A 16811-nucleotide genomic window follows, 5' to 3' on the forward strand; every position below is an offset into this window, starting at 1 on the left:
GGCAGGCCGGACACCTCCTCAGCCTTTGCATAAAGTGGGTGCTCCCAAGCAGCACTGCTGAGAGCAGAATGACTCTCCCCAACAGCCCCAAGTGACTTAGTTGGATTTTCTCCTCTTGGCTCTGAGCTGCCTTAGAAAAGGGAAGGAATTTAACCTCTCCAAGATGGTCCTTACAAGTAGCAACGTTTACCTCTCTTTCAGAGCTTAATGACTCCTTGAGATTTTGGGCTCTTTGATGTTATCCAGGACACCATTTCAAATGTGGTCACTTAGACCCACCGTTTGCCCCTCTGCTGGCTCTCCTTCGGGGCTTCCTTCCCCTCCACCCCAGGCTCAGTCCTCAACCTCATAAATTCACTCCTCATTTCCACTGCTCTGTGAGCTCTCTCCAGTCTTGTCTTCCATAAGTGACTTTTATGTGGAAGGGCCCTCTCATGACATTTCATTCCTTTGGGGGGTTCTGGCCCCCAGAAGCATTACATGACAGAGATTCTGCCTGTGAAATGCCCATGCTGGTGGTTTATGATTCTTATCATTTCATCTCAGTGGAGTTTTCATGGAGTAACAAGTGGAGATTTAGAGGCTGGGTTTAGAGGTAGCACATGCAGTCAGAAAGAACCACATGGGATTTGGAATGGGACCAAGCTAGATTTTTTCTTTTTTTTTTTCTTTTCTTTTTTTTTTTTTTTAAAGATTTTGTTTATTTACAGAGATCACAAGTAGGCAGAGAGGCAGGCAGAGAGAGAGGAAGGGAAGCAGGCTCCCCGCTGAGCAGAGACCCTGATGTGGGGCTCGATCCCAGGACCCTGAGATCATGACCTGAGCTGAAGGCAGAGGCCTAACCCACTGAGCCACCCAGGTGCCCCCCCACAAGCTAGATTTTTAAGACTGAGCTTATCCAAAGAATATGGCCAATGATACCTGCTTGGCAGGGTTGTTTTTTCAAATTATCTTTAATACGTGTGTATAAAATGCCTAGCATGGTGCTGGCATTCATTAAGCACTCAATAAGTAAAGTGTATATTCTTAGAACTTGTGATTAAATCTCAATTAGCCAAATAGTCCTTAGACTCTTGCAAATTTAAGTCTGAGAACAATTTATATGGTGAAGGTTCTGAGCCAGACTTGGACCTGAGTCCATGCAACCTTGAACAGCTTGCTTTCTCTCTCAGCAGCTCAGCTTCCTTGTGGTTCCTAACTCCCTGCCACCCCTCCCCCCAGCCCATCACCGGTCATCAACTCTAGATGAAATTATTAATGTGCTGACATATTTATCCCCAAACAATAGCACAAGGGCCAAACAGCATTAACATCAGTTTCCTGCCAGATAATGAGCTTTCTGAGCTCGAGTCCAGAGAGGAGCACAGCCTCCAAGAGAAAGAGAGCATCCCAGAACAGCTCCAGACCTGCCCTCTGCCCCTGAGAGTAACAGACATCCACCTCATTCACTCATGACCCTTCCTGGCCTCCCTGCATGCTGGGTGCACCAAGGATCAGAGAGCTTCAGCTCACCCAGGAGGCGACACCTAGTTAGGAGGCATGATAAGAGCTCTGACTGATGTGTGTTTGTGGGGCTTGGGAACACAAGGGCAGGAACAGTGACCTCAGCCGGAAGACAGGTGAGAGCAGAAGCTGGGACAGTCTTCCCCCGGGAGACTTATAAGCCAGACCATTAGAGGGGATCTGAGGGTGGGGAGAGTCCAGGCAGAGGGAACAGCGTGTGTAACGTACACAGCTGTGCAAGAGCATCATCTAGAAAATCCTGCATCTGACTGGAGAGTAGCAGCCATGGGGGTGGGTAGAAGAAGTAAGACCAGAAAGGTAGGCAGGATCCAAACCGTGGTGTCCACTGAATGCCTTGCTAAAAATCTTGGATTGAAAAATTGTCCAAGGGGCACCTGGGTGGCTCAGTTGGTTAAGCAACTGCCTTCAGGTCAGGTCATGATCTCAGGGTCCTGGGATTGAGCCCCTCCTGTGGCTCCCTGCTCAGCGGGGGACCTGCTTCTCCCTCTTCCACTCCCCTTGCTGGTGCTCTCTCTCTGTCAAATAAATAAATAAAATCTTTCTTTAAAAAAAGTAAAGCAAAATAAAATAATAAATAAAAATTGTTTAATGCACACTGAAGATTTCCCTGTCAGACTTCATGTCAGACCACCTCCTTTGGCTCAGCTAAACCTGGACTAGGTTCCTCCTTCACTGAAGGGGGACCTTCAGAATTCAAAGCCAGACCCTCTCAGCTGCTGATTTCCTCTCTGTTCCTCTCCTCCCCTTCAAAAAGAAACGCAAATCCTAAAGCATAGTTAATAACAAATATGACTGGCTAGATAGGGAGCAGAAAAGCTATTTTCAAACTAAGTCACAGTTGACAGCAAAATAAGCCCAATGTTAAAAAAAAAAAGAAGAAGAAGAAGCTGAACATAGTAACAGGGTTAAAAAAAAAATTAAAGCTCTAAACATAGCATTTGCATTAGTGCTAAATTTTGAAAATGGTAATTCAGTTTTATTTACGAGGCAAATATAATTACATTTAAATTTGAGGGAACAGAATTTAATTCTTATTAATGACAGAAAGACTGAGTGAGATGCTTTAATGCCAGAGAAATTGTCTTATGTTCATGGATGGGAGAGAAAATTAGATTCAGCGTGGAGCATTCTCCCTGCTACAAGTCTCATGTGTGTAGCCGGAATTGTTCCCTTTCTGAGAAGCATTAGCTTCTCAGCCCAGAAAGCACAGCACTGACATCCAATTAAACATCAAAAGGAAATGATCGGGCCGGGCTATTTCTGTATAGGTATGTTACGGAAGAAGAAACCCGAGGTTAGAATTTCAGCGGAGGAATAATATCCATTGAGACTTGACATTTCCTGTACCCGTTCCCAACAGCAAGTGATAGCCCGAAATCAAAGTTCAGAATAATAAATATCTGAGAGATTGACACTGAGGCAGAGAAAGAAGAGGAGGTGTTGGAAGGAGGCAGAGAAGAGCCCACCAGTTGTCTGGGATAGAGCGTGCAGGTTGAGACACAATGAGATGGTCAGCTCCTAACGTTTAATCAAAGACTGGGAAATTGGGCCCAGACAGGCATAGTGCTAAATAGTGCCAGAGTTAAAGGTTGATAAACCAGGAGCTGGCAGCTTTGTAATTTGGTAGAATTTCCCCTGATAGCCCTAGAACATTTTCTATCAGAATTGGAGCTCTTCAGTATGTAAATATAAGCCCTCCTGAAATTGGGCTTCAGATTCAGGTTTCTGTTTGGATGTCCAAGCTGGTGACTTGTACACAATCTCTGGTTGTCTTCCTGAATCAAACTGCTCCTATATAACTTACAATTTTAAAATAATAACCACACTTTGAATGGAAATTTGTATTTACATTTTACAGAGCTCCTCCTGTATGTGCATCATGATTTATTCAGACAACAAATACATAAGCCTCTGACCCTGGAGATGGTGTTATTCCCAGGGATCCAGAGTTCAGAGAGCCTGAGGGATTTGCCCAGAGACACTCTGGGAAAACAAGGATTCAATGCCTTCTTTCTCTGGGCTCAGAGCCCATGTTTATCCCCTGCATAACTCTCTCATTGGCCATTGCCAAGGTTTATGCTAATACTGTTGATAAATCAAGTATGAGGTTCATAAGGTTTCACTTCAGTGGATGCCACAGCAAAGAGCCACGTAAACTGGATCTTGACCATGAGGTACCAGGCAGTACTGTAGGGGCTCAAGGAAAAGAGTGATTGCTTTCAGCCAGGGGGAATCAGGGGGGCTTCCTGGAGGAAGCGGGATTTAAGGTGGGTGGGTGATGGAGGTTGGATTTGAGTTGGCAGAGAGAGAGAAGGAAGAGACAAGCACCTTGAAGCAACCCATTGTAGAAATCAAAGATTTGCAATTGGATACAAAGATGCAACAGAACATGGCATTTTCCAGGAAAAACCAGTAGTTTGGAGTGGTTTTGCTTAAGATATTTGTGGCACCGGGGCGCCTGGGTGGCTCAGTGGGTTAAAGCCTTTGCCTTCGGCTCAGGTCATGATCCCAGGGTCCTGGGATCGAGCCCCACATCGGACTCTCTGTTTGGCAGGGAGCCTGCTTCCCTTCCTCTCTCTCTGCCTGCCTCTCTGCCTCCTTGTGATCTCTGTCTGTAAAATAAATAAATAAAATCTTTTTTAAAAAAAAGATATTTGTGGCACTAGAGAGAGGGAGAAGAGGTGAGGGAAGGTAGCAAGCTTTCAGTCATATAGGGTCTTTTTTTTTTTTTTAAGATTTTATTTATTTATTTGACAGACAGAGATCACAAGCAGGCAGACAGGCAGGCAGAGAGAGAGGAAGGGAAGCAGGCTCCCCGCTGAGCAGAGAGCCCGATGAGGAGCTTGATCCCAGGACCCCGAGATCATGACCCGAGCCGAAGGCAGAGGCTTAACCCACTGAACCACCCAGGCGCCCCAGTCATATAGGGTCTTGAAAGAGTTTAGGTTTTATCTGTCAGTGGGGGCCACTGAAAAATTTTAGGCAGAATGTGCTATGGTGAGGTTTGGTTTTAGAAAGCTTACTCATACTGGCATGTAGGTGGAGGTGCCAGGGACACACATAGGTGGAGGTGTCCGGAAGCAAGTTAGATAGGTGAGCACATGTCTAGGGTGGAAAGATGGGCCTTTCACAGAAGGATATCAGGACCAGGGATCTTTGGAAAGAGGACTAAACATCACTATCTCTTCAGCTCACCCTCTGGGTGAGCATGCCCTCTCAGTGGGGTTCGGGCAGTGTTCCAGCCCATCCTGGGGATGTTGTATGGCTTCTGTGCTCACCAGCCCTTTCCTCCCTTGTTATCCTTCTGCAAAGTCAGACCCTATTGGGAGGCCTCCTTCAAGCTAAGTTTGAACTCCTCTAATCAGGAAGCCAGATACCCTGCAATTAAGATGACCAGCAGTGGCTTACCACTTCCTGTGACAGGTGCTTCATAAAGCTTGAAATTCTGGTCCCGGGGGAGTAGATGTAGAGACTGCTGTGCACCAGCATCCTGGAATCCACTTTTCTGCTTGGTTTGAAAGCACTCCAAGCTCCTCGAGTGAGGTGAAAGGCCATGTGGTTTCCAAGGCTCATTAGCTTTTTGCCAACTAGAGCTGTGGTACAGAGCAGGGCTGGGAGCAGCACTGACCCTCTGGTGAGAGGGATGGAAGTTGAAAAGCACCCGAGAGTGGCTTGGGTTTGGCCTCACTGTCAAAAGGAAGCTAATTACCGTGAGGAAGTTGAAGGCTCCTTTCCTGTATCTTCCTCTCCTTCTGGCTTCCTCCTGAAACCTGCACTGAGACAAAAAAACCATCCACCCAACTTAGTGAGAGGAGGGAGGGAGGTGCTGTAGTAAAACATATAGGGATAGCTATTCATGGGAGAGGAAGGTAACTTACAAGTATCTTACTGTGTGCTGGGCATGGAGACAGCTTGGTGCTCCTTTACATGTGTGGGCAGACTTGAGTTCCTCGAGGGTAGGGATAGTTTAGTATCATTTCTGAATCCCTAGCCTCTAGGGGTATGTGGCACATAGTGGGTGCTCAATATATTTTCAAATCAAGTTTAGGGTTCTGACAGATAGGAATCCTTATCACCATTGTAGAAATGTCAAAGCTAAGGCTCAGAGGTGTGCTGGGTCCCTGGGAAGTAGCAGACCAAGCTCTTACACCAGCATGTGTGACTTGAGCCTCTGTTTTGTGCAAAATGGTAGAAACTTGCACAGTTACATGGATGTAGTCAGAAGATACATTTCCTGTGTAAGACTCCCCAGGGAATGTAGAGTTCAGGCTGGGAATGGCAGGGCTGGAGAGGGAACACTGGGAGACTATTTACCTTGATAAAGGTTCACATCAAGTGCTTTGAGGAGGCAGGAGGTGAAACTTTCCAGCTGGGCCACTAGAAGGAGGCTTCAAAGAGGAGGACCCAGAACTCAAAGCCAGTGTACAGCTGAACATGGAAAGATCGAGGTACAAGGGGAACCCAGACCATGGAAATAGCTTGTAGAGAGGCACAAAAGAGGGACCACAGAGTGTGGGAAGCACCCCCCCCCGCCCTTAGCCGTTTGTCTTGCTGGTCCCTTCCATGACCATTTCCTAAGGCAGCCATCAAGCTCTTGCTCAAGTGTTGATGTACATGTCCCTGTGGGGCAAAGGACAGGCACTTCTCTCTCGGCCCTTGTTTTCCCGTCTACAGAATGACTAGAGTATCTCCAAAGTGTCCTCTCATGTCCTCACAAAAACTGCTCCTCTAAGTTTTTCTCCTTATTTTCTGTCTTACTCCTAAACCCATTCAAGGGAGATCCCATGCCCAGAGGCAGGCCACTTCCTGCCCAGTGCCAACTCCCTCCTTCTCTGTCATTTTCCCCTGGTTCCACAGTCCTTCGCCTCCAGCTGTTCTCCTTCAACATCCGCAGCCCTCTTGTCTCTGTCCCTCTCCCCACATCCACCTTGCAGAATCCACAACCATGCCAGCCACTCATCATCTCTCAGCTTACAGCCCATTTCTGAGCCCTGGAAGCCAAATCGTGAACCATGTGCATGATCTTTAGCCTTTCTTGGGCCCTTCCAGCTGCAAGGGAAATGTCCACATCTGTCCATCAGTGGAGATTCCTACCTCACTGAGAACACGGAAGCCATTGGTGAAGTGCTTTCCCATTACCCTGGCCTGTCCCTTAAACGTGTCTCAGCCTACATACTCCTCTCCAGAAGATGAGGTACCTGAACAGTGCTGTCCCCCAGATTATGCTCCAGATCTGGTTCTCCCCAGCTGCTAAGGGGCAGCTCAGTTATTCACATCATCCCCTTGCTCTAAACCCTGTCTTGTCCTGGCTCTTTGCAGCCCATGAACATGAAACAGTTGCCATACAGTGTTTACTCTATAAAAGATATGTATGATACTAGGCACATTACATGCTGTTCATTTAAGCCTCACAGATGAACCTGAGATGTTAGTGTATAAACCCTATTTTGCAGATGAGAAAACTGAGGCACAGAAGGATGAAGTAACTTGTCCAAGCCACAAGGCTGGCTGGCTGGGTGATGGATAGATGGATGATGGATGGATGGATGGATGGATGGACGGACGGACAGATGGGCTGTTAGATGGCCTGGTGACTAGATAGGTGGTTAGATGGTTAGATAGATGGGTGGATTGGACAGATGGATGGGTTGACAGACAGATGGAGGATAAACAGACAGATAAACAGACACACAAACAAAAGGCAAAGTACTTAATAGGTAAGCATTGGGTCAGTGTGAGGAGGGAGGGAGACTGATTTCAGAGCACCTGTAGCTGGGGTGATGATCTCATACGTAACTAACAGTCATGGGAGTATGTCAGATTACAGCTGAGCTCTTCAGCCTGGTCATGCCAGTCACAGATCGAAAAGCTGTATCAGTCGTAGTCACCTTTCACTCTAGTTAAGTACCTTGGAGCAAGTCCATCTCTTCACGCTGTTTTCTCTATTCCAACGCAGGAATGAGAATACCATCGCGGGGCTGTTGTGAGGGTGTCATGGGATGGCATTTGTGTGCCACCAACAAGGGTTCTCCATTTTCCCCTTGTGTCTGCTTCACAGAGTGTCTGGTGTGGCTTGGACTTAACATGCACCAGGATTTCAGAGAAATTCCCCAGGCTGTCCACTCACTCCGATGAGCTAGTGATAAAACAAAATCCTGGCAGGAATCATCTAAGATTATTTAACCCTCCCTTAAAATTTCTTAAGGGCATTCTAAGAACCTCAGGTCCTAAGTAAAATAGAATAATTTTCCCTATTATCCCTTTTAGTGCTAAATACAAACTTGTTAAAGGACTTCCCAGGAGGTCACAGGGGGCCCAGACTCTGTTTCCCCTGCCTCTGCTCCTTGCTCAGCAGGAAAGCCCACAGATCCTTGGGTGGGGACCCCTTCCATTCCCTACTTGTGGCAGTTTTGAGCATCTTTCCAAGTTGAAGAAATTTTATGAGAAAAATATATGTAAGTCTGTCCCTTTAGGGGAACACCACAGCTTCCCCTACCAGCTATTTTAATGAACAGGATTGTAAAGTAAGTCCAGACAAATTAAAACGTAGCTGCACGACGTCTCAGGCTTCATCCAGGCTCATATGGGGATTAACATTTAATGAGAGGAGCCTGGGGCAGTGTTTCCCCTTATGTATGTGCTTGGGGCTGCAGTGAACCAATAGCCAAATCTTTTCTCTTTCTCTGCCCTTTCTCACTTCTTCCTCACCTGCCTGCTCACTTCCACATCATGGAAGGAGAATGGGTGCGAGGTGGGAGGCAGCAGGAAAGAAAGTGTGCATGTGGGAGTACAGGCTAAGACCCTTAAGAATTACAGAGTTCTCAGTCAGAGGTTGTAGAAGAGTTTCTAGGAAGGTTAGGCACAAAGGAGATCGAGCCCCTGTGTGAATGTATCTAACCAAATAAAGTTTATACATAGGGCCCTGAGACATAGTTGAGCCCAACTGACATAACACTTCTATGAGGCTTTTTTTTTTTTTAATTCATCTATTCTTTCAACAAATATTTATCAAGATCTCATGCTGTACCATGTCTGGTGCCCACTGCCAGGGAACCAAGTTGAGAAGAAGCTAGAGCCTGCTATTAAGGGGGCTCCTAGTCTAGAGAGAAGACAGACATATGTACCCCAGTGAGGCAGGGCAAAAGGCAAGACGTGTGGGCATGGCTTTCCCTCAGAGAAGAGCTAACTTGTTCTTGGGCCTGACCTGGTCCATCTCCAGGGTCCTGTATGGTTTAGTCAAGAACTCCACAGGCTCAGAATTAGAATGTTAGGGCAGCTGGGGATTTTCACCTGGATTTTCACCTGACTGCAAGAGGAAGCCAAGGCTACCAATACAAATGGCTTCTAACTGGGCTTTGATGGTCTTGGCTGATGGTGCCCTGCAGGGTGACTGGAGAAAGCAGACCTAAGTCTCGAGGCTGCTTACTATAAAAGCTGGTGTTTTGCTCTTCAGGAAGATGCTTGTCTGCTAGGTGAGGGGCAGCTCTGCTGATACAGTATATCTTAAGTCCTTGTTGATGGATCATGTCCATAGCATAAATTACACGGGGCCGTTCAGATATGCCCTTTTCTTCCATCATCCCTTCTCACCTAGTGGGGGACCATGATTACTCTCCTTACTTTGGGCATGAGAAGTATGGTTCAGAGAGACTGAATCCTTAATTCTCCAAGGACTCCACAAGGACCCAAGGAAACTAGGGAATCAGAATGTGAGCCGAAGTCTACCCTATGGATGATATTCTCTATAGTCCTTCAGAAGATTCCTCTCGGGGCTCGACATTCCTCCAGTAAGCTCTGATGTTTATCATGTGAAGGCTGATGGGCATTGATCAAGTGCTCACTTGTATCGGGTATGTTCCCTAAGTCAGTATTCACCTCTGACGTTCTGATGTCAAGCCAGTATATGAGCCGCTATGCCTCCCTTTCTCTTGCACAAGAATCTGTGTGTACAGAACTTACTATACCCTGATCTGTGTGCTGGGCACTCTGTAGAAGTTTCACTTCTGCCCATGTCAGCTTGCCTAACTGATTGCTGTTGTGTCCGCCTGCAGCACTAGAATGTAATCTCCCTGAGGTCAGGAGAGAACCATGCCCATCACAACCACCATCGGTTAGCACCGCCCACAGTGCCCTCTGTTGGAAGGGCTCATAGAGGGCACTCAAGAAATTAAACAAGAGTAATTCCCACAACAACCCTCTCCAGTTGTTGGTGTCATCCCCACGTTATACATGCAGTGACTATTACAGGAGAGGAGCAGTGATCCGAATTTCACAGAGTGCCACTCATGTTATGCAAGGGGCAAATGACCTGTCGAAGCACATGCTTCAGCACCCACTCTGGAAAGTTCTGTCTGCTTTAATGTCAAAGCAAAATCAAGAAGGAAAACTAAAGCAGTTCCTTTTATTTCAAGGGGAGAAAAAAGGGTGAGACAGATAAGAAAAATAACAACAGGCCTACAACTCAAGGCCAAGTGATAAAGTAGCAGCTCCAATCTCTGCTCCTGACAGGAGTCGTTGTGTCTCCCATGCAGGCAGAGGGGCCATCTGCAGAAGAGAACCTGAACACTGACAGGTTGTGTTGCCATCAGTTAGCACCCCATAAACATCAAGGTCACTCTGTTCAGGCCCCTTCCATTAAAATGTGTAAGAGCTCACAACCCAGCTTGTAAAAGGCTGATGGAGAGGTGCCCAGCCACCAGGCAACCTCAGCCTCATGCCAGGAGAGCATGTCCAATGTAAACTGGCGAGGAAACGCAGGGTTTGGATGGACAGCCCAGCAAGTCTCCAGATGACAAAAGTGAGACTGAATGTCTGGGAAATTCCATGTAGGGGGTCTCATTTCGTTTCACATAGATCCAGGGGCTGGCTTGGTTGTAACAAAGAATAAGCCACAGGGCCAGAAACGGAGATGGATCTGCTGGAAGAACCATCAGGAGGTCCCCACAAGGAGAGCCTGCCTTTTTGCAGATCAGTTTCCATAATCTTACAATGTCTGTCTGGCGCATTGCTCTTAGAATTGTCAAAACAAGGGAGGAGCCCCATGTGACCATATGACCTTACAGAATCCGCTGATGCTCTCTGGGTCTTAGTAGTAGCTTCTCCTCTAGGAAAGATGGTAACCGGGGGTTCTGACAGCATTGTTTTGATAGTTTAGTGAGAAATGGTATATGAAGAGTGCTCTGTAAACTCTAAAACCTGACATAAGTGTTAGTTATTAAGCCAAAAATGGCTATCCCCGCACATTACCTCATTTGATCTAACACCAACCCTATGACATGGATGAAATGGGAAATATTATACCTATTTCACAGAAACAGAAAGTGAGGTTCAGTGACGTTCGTAACTTGAAGCTTACAGATCACCCAGCCAGTAAGTGGCAAAGCCAAGGGCAGACCCCAGATCTGTCTAATCGTAAAATTCCTGGTGTTTTATTCATTGCAGGTAAGCAAGAAGACACAGCAGTAACCAGTGTAGATTATTTGGATAATCTTGGAATTCCAGTACAAGTGTGAGTTTTGTCTGGATTGTGATCTCCCAGAGGACAGAGATTAGGTCTGGTTTTTCTGTGTATTCCTAGCACCAGCCACAGTCTTCAGCGCATAGTAGGTATGCTTGGAAAGCTAGAGGAATGATGAACGAGTCCATATGAATGCGTCGATCCCTGCTGTACATCAGGCAGCCTCTGAAGGGATTCTGTCACCATCCCCACTTTACAGAAGAAGAAAACAAGTTTCAGCAATCAGACAGGTTGCCTAGGTCGCATAACTGGCAGAATGTATTTGGAATCACATCTAAGTCCAATGCTCTTTCATCCACACTGCCTTCAGATTAATTAACATAGGAATGTCTACCTGTTAGCTAAGGCCTGAGGTCAGGCAAATGCTAGAAGAAGGCTGCCTCCTGTGCTCTAGACCCCCTGTGCTCTGCTGCCTGAAAACACCCAGGCTTCGGCCCCAGCAGCCTGTCCCTCTGCTGGCTCACACCTTAGTGAATAGAAGCACTGTTCACTGTTGACTTTTACACCATAAACTGCCACCTGGAAAAAGTGCTGAGTAAAACCAAACAAATGCTAAACTAACAGTCCCTCCCAGGTCTCTCAGGGGAAAGTTGCAGCCCTGAGGCAGGCCCTGCCGCCAGGGTCACCAGGGGTCACTTCTGTGCAGAAAGGTTAGAAATTTCCAAGACAGGACTTTGGAAGGCCTGGGGTTGGACATTGTCACTCTGTGTCAAGACGTTGTCTGTTATGAGAAGAAGGGAAGGAAGCTCAAAGAACATCCTGAGAGAGCCACATTTCTGGAGGGCTGCTGGATGGAGTGACACTTGCCCACAGCCCCATGCCAACCTGGGAGGTTTTCATTAGAGAGAGGCCAGGGCTGGCCCTCAGCCAGGCTGAGCAGGGTGTAAATGAATCACTTTGCTTTCTCAGGCCGCCTATCGCCCCAGGCACACAGGATTCATCCCCTAGTCCACAAACGTCAATTAAGGGTCTGTTCTGGGCGAAGCTTTGTACTGGGGACCAAGCATAGAAGCGATCAGGAGAGTCCGGTCCAGACTTGGATGTCCCTAGTCCGACAGCGAGACCGGCAGGGAAACAGAAATCAGTTTACCATGTAACATGGAAGGGCAAGGAACAAGAGAGTAACTACAGGGTGAATCATAAACTTCCCAGAGGAGAGATCCTTGAGCCGAGCCCTGGGGGTAGATACTGCTGTGAAATATGGAGGGTGTTTGTATCACAGACTCCCACGATCTTAGGGCTAGAAGAGATCTGAGATGCCATCAGATTCCCCCAAAGTAGATGAGGAAACCCAACACCCAGTGAGGCAGACTGATGTCCCCAAGGTGAGCAGGCACAGGCCTTGCGCACCTGGTCCGTGGACTCCTAGTCTAAAGTTCACTGTCCTGAGAGACCTTTCTTGAGTTAGGCATCTCGGTCATGCCCTTCTCAATCTCGCCCCTCACCAAGTGCTTGCCGCAGCCTTGATGGTTGACAGAGGTACCGTGCGGCATCCTCGTTGCTGCCAACACTCGATACATCCATGACATCAAGGAACCTGCCTGTGGTCACATAGCTCAGAAGCTGCTGAGCCTGGCACAGAACCTGGGCCCCCCAGTTCCAGGCCAGGGCTTCTTGCCCATATCCCAGTGGACCCTTCACCTCTGTGCAGCTGAGAAATCTGGTGTGTCTCTGCATGTAGTACTTCCCTTTCCAGGTAGTGGGCCTGACAAGGTGTCAGGCATGGGGACACCCCATAAATGGTGACTCAGCCGTTGTGGATTTTGTTTTGTTTTGTTTTGTTTTGTTTAATTTGCAGACATTGTAGCCACTGCCTTGTAGGTTGATACAGAAGGTCTAAGCCTCTGAGATCTAATTTTGATTTATCTCCCTTTTCAAAAATAGCTAGACTCTTAGTAGCTTCTCAACTAGGAATACAGCTCGGAATCTTCCAAGCTGTCGTGGGCAAACGCAGCCTGGCACAATGCCAGTTAATTTAGTTTGAAAGAGAACAAAAGCGTGGGGGTTTTCATTTGAAGACTGTTGGGCCATAAGGCACAGACGGCAGGCAGGGTCTCCGTCACAGCCCTGGCAGAGAGCATCCGTGGCCTCAGCTGCTCAACCTGCCGCCTAAAAACCTGCGTCGGAGCCTTCGCCACCTCTGCCCATGGAACGGGAAAGCTGGCACTGACCCTGCACCCAGCAGGTCTGCGAATTGGGCCGTGCGTGTTCTGCACCAGCTCACAGGCGGGCCTTTGTGAAGGGCTGGGCGACTCGACTCTGGCTGGGACGAGGTCCCTAGCTATTTGCTTTGGATCCGAAGGGCCATGGAGGCGGTGCTTGGAGTCGGAGTGGCAAGGCAGCATGCAGGAGGTTGAGCACAGGCAGCAAAAGCACAGAACCGGCCCCCAGAGTCTCTCCCCAGCCCTGGGGTGCAGGGGGCCGGCCTCCCTCTCACCCCACCTTGAGGACAGTCAGGGCCGGAAGGAAACATGGGCCCCAGACCCCTGCACGTGCTGCAGCCAGGCCCACAAGCACTTCCCTCGGCCATCAGGGACTCGTCCTCACTTTGTTTTCACACATAACCAGCTTTTAATTAAATTTGACTTTTCCTCACATCTGTTCAGAAGGCCAGTCCCCCTTGGAAGTGGTGAGCGCAAGAGCGGGGGCAGGCTGGCAGTAAGGGAAAGCAAACAGAGCAGAGCCCTTCCATCGGCCTATGTTGGTAAGGGAAGTGGGCTCAGAACAGGCTTTTGCCTGGAGAATTGTTCTCACCCGAGGGTCATTGTTTGGGGAGATTAGCCTCCCAGGCCTCTGACATCGGATCTGTCCTCCCCAGGAGCCAAGGAAGGTAGCCAGGTGTGACCCTTGCTCCCCACAATGACCGGCTCAAAATGTGTTTTTTTTTCTCTTCCCTCCCTCCCCTGCTGTCCTCCCTGCAGAGATCTGTGCTGCCGACTGTGGGGGCCATGGCGTCTGTGTGGGGGGCACCTGCCGCTGCGAGGAAGGCTGGATGGGGGCGGCCTGCGACCAGCGGGCCTGCCACCCACGCTGTGCGGAGCACGGGACCTGCCGCGATGGCAAGTGCGAGTGCAGCCCCGGCTGGAATGGCGAGCACTGCACCATCGGTATGGCGGGCCCAGGCCCCGGGGGGTCTGCTGTGGGGTGCATGCTGCCTCTGTCCGCATGTGGGAGCTGGGCACAAAGTCCTTTCATCTGGCGACATTATGGTTGGCATCTCCCAGCAACGATTGAACATAAACTCACAATTGGGCATTTTTAACCTTTTCCCTCCCATTCTGCATTTCTCAAATGTCTGTTAGCTGGTACGCATGCCTTGCTGTGTACCCCTCCTGGGCCAGCTGCTGTAGGTCTCTGCGCTGAGGAGCTGTGGCCCAAGAGGAAGGCACACAACCAGCACTTAGCAGCTGTGGGCTATCCCGGTGCCTCTCTGAGCCATGGTTTGCTGACCTATATCATGGGGATCATAATGCACAGAAAGAGTGTAGCACAGGCCGGCAGACAGTATAGGGCTGGGTACAATCAAACCCGTGATCTGGTCGAGAGGGTTTAGGCTTAGCTCTTAGCCCCCACCCCCACTGGCCTGGAATCCTGGGAAAAGCTTCCCATGGGCCCCGGGCCACATCTGCCTCCCATCAGGCCTCAATCCCTCCCTCCCCGGTCCTCAGCCTCCATCCTGTCTGCATTCGTCTCCTCTCTGCTCTCGGGGGGCTCCTCAGGCTGTCCCTGCTGAAGCAGTGCTATTGGCAGCTCTCGGAGCAAGCCCATCACTCCATTCCCTCCTTCCTGCCTTGCCTGCTGCTTTTGTTGATTTTAAACACAGCCAGACATTTTGCCTGGTTTATTATCCTAGAAAGAGCACTCACCAAAAGCTCTTTATTGAATCAACTGGTTTGTGTGTATGTTTTAAGTTCTTCCCCTTCCATTTTTTTGCAAAGGGAGGGTCTGTGATCAGATGGCAAGCACATGGCTTTGGAAGGTCGGATTCCTCTCCAACTCTAAATATCCCCTCTTGGGGCTTCCGGAAACTGGGAGATGAGCCCCAGACCTTTCAAGGGACAGAGACATTTTGAGCAAATGGGGTCACAGCTTTTCTCCTTTTTTTTTTTTTTAGCGTCATTCCTTTTGTTTTGTGATCTGAAATTAGTCCGTATTCATCATCCCTGTGCCCACAACATCGCTCTGTCGATAAAGGGCAGTGGAAGCCCTTGTGCTTATTAACAATAATAATGGCTTCTAATTTTTGAGTGTTTACGATGTGCCAAGCATGTGCTAAGGGCTTCTAACTGCATTATTTCATACTCCAAAGAGTCCCCCTATGAAGGCACACGTGTTATTCCCTCCTTTTCAGGGACCCGAGGCTTGAGGTCACTTAGCTTGTGGGGAGGAGAACAGGAATTTGAGGCTTGGTTTCCAGAGCCTCCGTGCAGGGTCTCTCTACCAGCTGCTTGCTCTGTGGCCCACAGGACAGCCTGGGTTTGCTATGAAGCATCAGCTTGCATCCTTTGGAGGCTGTGCCTCCTCATTCCTGTTATGCTCAGAGGTACGAAGCATTTTGCCCACCCCAGACTCTTTACAGAGCTGCTCCAGAGTCCAGGGTGGCCCCTCCCGCTTTGTCCCCAGCAGAAGGTGCCGCACCGTCATAATGCACGCTTCCGGGTGGCCTCTTCATGTCTGTGTCATCCTACCTTATGATCGTCCTGAACACCCCTTCATGAGAAGTGGCCCTCATCACTCATGGGGCCCTCTTCTTTAAACCCCACTTTCCCCTCACCCTCACTTTTCCCTGTGACTGAGGACAGGCTGACCTTTTAGCCTCCCAGCCCGGTGGCAGGGGGCGGGGGGGGCATCCCTATTAAAACCAAAAGCAGAGTCCAGAGAGAGTATGTTATGTTTTCTATCACTTAGTTACAGAGTTCTCAACTCACCTTACCAAGTTCCAAAAAGTTAATGGATGGCAGACTTTTATAAGATAAAAGCATCTCATCTTAGTCGAATGACGATGAGGGATTTCAGGGAATTCTCCCTGAGCCCAGTCACAGATGATTCATGCCGGCGCTGGTGGGCAGGCAGGGCTGCATCTAATGTCTTGTGGATGGATGTTCAGCAGCCTGGCCTGAAGAATATCCAGTGTGTTTGGATGCCAGGAAGTCAAAGCATCCCCCCCCCTCCACCCCCAGCCCTGCACTCCCGCACACCCATCGTCACTGTTAAGAGCAAATTCCTCCTTGGGATTGCAGATGCTTTTTGCCCTCCAGATGAGAAATGCATCAAGGTAAATGTGCATGATTCAAGAGGGAGGTTGACAGTCATAAATACCAGAAAAATGTCACAGGACATTGAAGAAGTAATGGACTAATCATAGTGGCTCAGATGAAAGGACGTTGGCTCAGAATTCTATTACCTTTCATTTTGTGGTGAGCGTTTCCTTTGTCCCTGTGTAATCTCCCCGCATGGCAACTTGCTCTCTGTAGGTCTCTGCCTGTGGCCAGCTGCATCCCCAGTGAGAAAGCCAGCAGCTTAGTTCTGAAGGAACACTCCAGTCGTCTTGTTCAGTAGGGGAAGGGGTAGAAGAGGCAAAGGCGAGAAACAATGGTGGTGCTTTCTTTTCCCTTTTGGAATAGGAATGAGAAGGAGAAACCCCTGTTTAACCTTAACTGGGGACAAGAAGCACCTTCCTGTGTTTCCAGAGAACTTCACTCCCTTTGAGGATCATTTAGGAAAAGACAAAAACTGTTGGTGTGGCAAGTTAGAAATTCCAAGTGTTACA

General features: G+C 48.6%; 1 protein-coding gene across 1 annotated transcript in view; it reads left to right on the forward strand.

Moving 5' to 3' along the window:
• The window catches only part of LOC111154485 (teneurin transmembrane protein 4), a 373890-nt gene that overhangs the window by 242675 nt on the left and 114404 nt on the right, over nucleotides 1–16811 (forward strand). Inside the window, exon 12 of the mRNA XM_022514097.1 lies at nucleotides 13963–14148. Coding sequence (XP_022369805.1) covers nucleotides 13963–14148 — 186 coding nt within the window. The remainder of the gene's footprint in view (nucleotides 1–13962; nucleotides 14149–16811) is intronic.

The sequence above is a fragment of the Enhydra lutris genome, unplaced genomic scaffold (assembly GCF_002288905.1).
Source record: "Enhydra lutris kenyoni isolate GAN:26980312 unplaced genomic scaffold, ASM228890v2 scaffoldscaffold37, whole genome shotgun sequence".
Taxonomy (NCBI): Eukaryota; Metazoa; Chordata; class Mammalia; order Carnivora; family Mustelidae; genus Enhydra; species Enhydra lutris.